A 3,785-nucleotide genomic window follows, 5' to 3' on the forward strand; every position below is an offset into this window, starting at 1 on the left:
TGCCCGCGGGTCCGTGGTCCCCGAGTATGCCTTAATGGTGGGAAAGCGAAAGTCCCGAGGTAGGGGTTTTGCCATGATGGTGTCCGCAAATGGGGAGGCCAACACGTCCTGGGGCTCCGGAGACCCGTCCCTCTCATCAATCTTCCGTTGGAGCTCGTCCATCCTCCTCTGCAGCTTCTCGACCTCCCCCCGATGGGAGCTCGGAGCTCTACCTTTCGTTTCCCCCGATCGTTCGACCCGGGAGGCCTGCTCGCGTCGCGGGTGGAGTCGGGGGACCCGACCTGCTGACCCGCGCGAGGCTGCCTCGTGTCGCGGCGGGGCGCGGGGCCCACGGCTCGGCGACCTCCGAGTGACCGATCCCTGTCGTGGCGGCCGGCGGGAGCATGACTCCACCGTCGGTGGCCCATTGGCCGGCCTCGGACCCAACCTATCCCGGGCTGTCACGCGATCGCCCAATCTCTCCAGGGCGGGCCTGGTTTGGGTCGGCGCCCTTCCATCGTCGTCACGCTGGCGGTCTCGGCGGGAATCTCCTCCTCCCCGCCTCTCCGATGGTCGAGGCGAGTTGACCTCCCCTGGGTGACAGGTGCCTGGGGTGGTCGGGTGCTCGGGCCGCTGCGCCCCCGGGTAGGAGGAGGTGGAGGCGACGCTGGCGCCCCCCCGGCGGCGCCCAGGGCGGCTTGTTCCTCTGCTCGGAGGCCCGCCGGGACGCGCGCCAGCGCGGTGGAAGCTTGCTCGAAGACCGCCACCCCTTCCTGGATGAGTGCGCGAGCTGGAGCGGGGACGGCGTGGGGAGCTGGTGGCGCACCGCTACTACGGTGGTTGGTGAGCTGGGCCCTCAGATCCTCCCCCGATCTGGCGGAGGCGGCTGGTTGGATGCTGGGGGCGGGGGCCCCGTTGGGGCCGTTCCCGTTCGCGCCGAGCTGGGTGCCGCGGGAACCATGGGTATGACGAGAGCTGGATCTCGATCGTGCCATCGCTGTCGATGAACAATAGTGGGGAGAGAGCGCTTAAGCTTGTACAGCAGCTCTCAACAAGAGCACCACTGATGGAATTAATTAAACCGGGGGTCCGACTTAACTAACCCGAATGAGAATATGAATTAATTAAAGGCCGCGGTGGACCGTATATTGTATTAGATGCCATGGAATTGGCTATTACAATGATTCTTCAGTACAAAGTGTGTCCGTAAAGTAGATTGTGTCCTAACTGGACAAGGTGGGGGGTTTTTATACGACCCCCGCCCCTAACCGCCACCCCCTAAAGCGGGGGGTGGTTAGATCCGAGCTGACCGCGCCCGGTCTCGCGACCGGGCCGTGCTGGGGGGCCAGGCCGAGCCCGTCATGGGCTCGGGCTGGGCCCATTTGGAGGTCGGCCCGGCCTCCTGGAGAGGCCGACCCGGCCTCCGACGTGGCCCGTGCGGGGCCACGTGGCGAGGCCCCGTCCGGGGCGGGTACGCGGCGCCGCCCCGGGACCCGTTCTTGTCCGCGCCCCCGGGTCGGTGCGGGTCGATTCCTAATATATCCGTCATCCTCCAAGGTTTTCACTTGCGAAAACTCAACCACATTAATTATCTGCATATCTGACACCATTCATAAGTGGTCTGAGGCAGAGACTTCTCTCTCCAGATTGTCACCTTCATGTTGTATTCTGGTTAACTGATCTGCAGCATCTTCAATTCTCAACACATTTTCCTCAATATCATCATCAACTTCTTCCTGTAGTAAACCCTCTGGAATAACAGAAATTAAAAATTTATGCATGGTTCAGTCCTAATGAATATTACTACATTAAATGTAGCAAATTAAAAGAAACTAACAAGGAAAACACATATACTAAATTAATGTGTTTTACCTCTTTTAAAGTGTGTTTGTATATATATATATATATATATATATATATATATATATATATATATATATATATATATATATATATCACAATTGTAAAATTATCTTGTGTAGGCACGTTATGAATTGTCCATATGATACTAGATACAAGGATTTTGGCTTACCAACTGATCCTTACCCCAGAGCCTTGGTCTTAAATCCCAATTTCTTAAGTGATAATAATTTTATTTGTATACTAGTATTTGCGCCCGTACGTTGCACGGAATGAATTTGTTATAATATTTTAAAAATATTTAGATCGATATACAATTGTATAAATTATAACATCGAATACTATATAATATAATTGAAGAATTGAGTTGCACCGATTATGTTTTCTGATGTTATCAATGCTTGAATTCGAATAAATAATTGCCCAATTATTAGCTAATGTGTAGATGCGTACATTCAATGCTGCAACTTTTGAGATTTTATATATCTGTGTTTAAAATTTGTATTAATTGGCCTAATTAGCTTGTTGTCTGGCAACTCAGTTATTGAAATTATTTATACAGAAGATATATTTTTTGTGTAGATATATAGCAATTTTGTCATCTTTGTATATAAAAAAATATAATATCAATGACTTGAATTATACATTATTGCAAATCTCTTTGTACACGATATTGGTAGTAGTAACGGAATTTTATCCATCATCGTCTAGAGTTAAAACCATCAGACCATCTGGATGGGTGACTCGATAAAAAGTCACATACAATTAACCATGATTAAAGACTGATTTTTTCAGTAATAACTCAATGTGAGTTAGTGTTTGACCCTGACTTTTGTTGATAGGCATGGCATATGCGAGCATCAACGTAAATTGTTTTCGTTAGAACTTGAAAGGCAATCTAGTATCAGAATGGTGAAAGACATTTTAATTGAAGATTTTACTTTTATTAATAATATGAATATAGATTGATGTCAATAATAATTAATAAATTATTATTTCCTTATAAAATTATATAGAATTTCAAATGGATTTTCTCATTTATTACGCAGATTTTGTTTCCCTTATACTCACAATTATAATGATTTAATTATTCTCATAATCATTTTTATCCAATTTTTTTTTCCTTTTTAATTGATGATGTAGAATATTATTATTGAAATATTTCCGTTTCATTTTTAATTTTCGTTGCATTTTAAATTTACCTTTACTATTGCTTAAAATATGCCTTTACTATTGATGATGTAGAATATATAATTATTCAAATATTTTCTTTTTATTTTTAATTTCCCTTTACTTGATGATGTAGAATATTATTATTGAAATATTTCCACTATTTTTAATTTTCGTTCCATTGTTTAAAATTGTGAAAGATTTATGACATAATTATGATTTGATGTATTATACTCTGTAATATTATTGTGAAAAATTAAAATGCAATGATCTGACCATTTTCTTTCCCATTTTAGTCAATTATGGATCATTTTTATTTTTAGTCAATTATTAATATCCATTTTATTTTCTAATTAACCTAATTTGAATTTTTTTTTCATTTTTAATTGTAAAGTTTACGCTATTAAAAATTTTATGGTGATAAGTAATTTCTATTCTTACAAAAAAAATGCACTCATCGTTTTATGTTGTAATCTATTTTCAATTCTTTTATACATTTCTAATTTTAAATTTTTTGTAATATTACCATAATAATATTTCCATAATTAATTAGTCTATGATTTACTACTTTACGCAATATTTTGACCATGAGATACCATAATAATATTACCATAATTAATTATTCTATATTTTGTTACATTATGCAATATTAGAAAATAATATTTATCAAATAAAATATGATTAAATTGATAAATTATACTTAAGGTAAATGTTACGGATTATTTGCTTATATATCAGTGGAGACGCTATTGACTTTTCGTGCTTCAGCAGGTTGA

At 41.9% G+C, this 3,785-nt stretch overlaps 1 protein-coding gene across 1 annotated transcript; it reads right to left on the minus strand.

Moving 5' to 3' along the window:
• Nucleotides 1-440: 440 nt before the first annotated feature.
• On the minus strand, nucleotides 441-974 carry LOC109149933 (skin secretory protein xP2-like). Its single transcript, XM_019297926.1, has one exon. It carries the CDS (start codon nucleotides 972-974, stop codon nucleotides 441-443), a length of 534 nt encoding a protein of 177 aa, XP_019153471.1.
• Between the last annotated feature and the right edge of the window lie 2,811 nt (nucleotides 975-3,785).

Source organism: Ipomoea nil, unplaced genomic scaffold (genome assembly GCF_001879475.1).
Source record: "Ipomoea nil cultivar Tokyo-kokei standard unplaced genomic scaffold, Asagao_1.1 scaffold2165, whole genome shotgun sequence".
NCBI lineage: Eukaryota > Viridiplantae > Streptophyta > Magnoliopsida > Solanales > Convolvulaceae > Ipomoea > Ipomoea nil.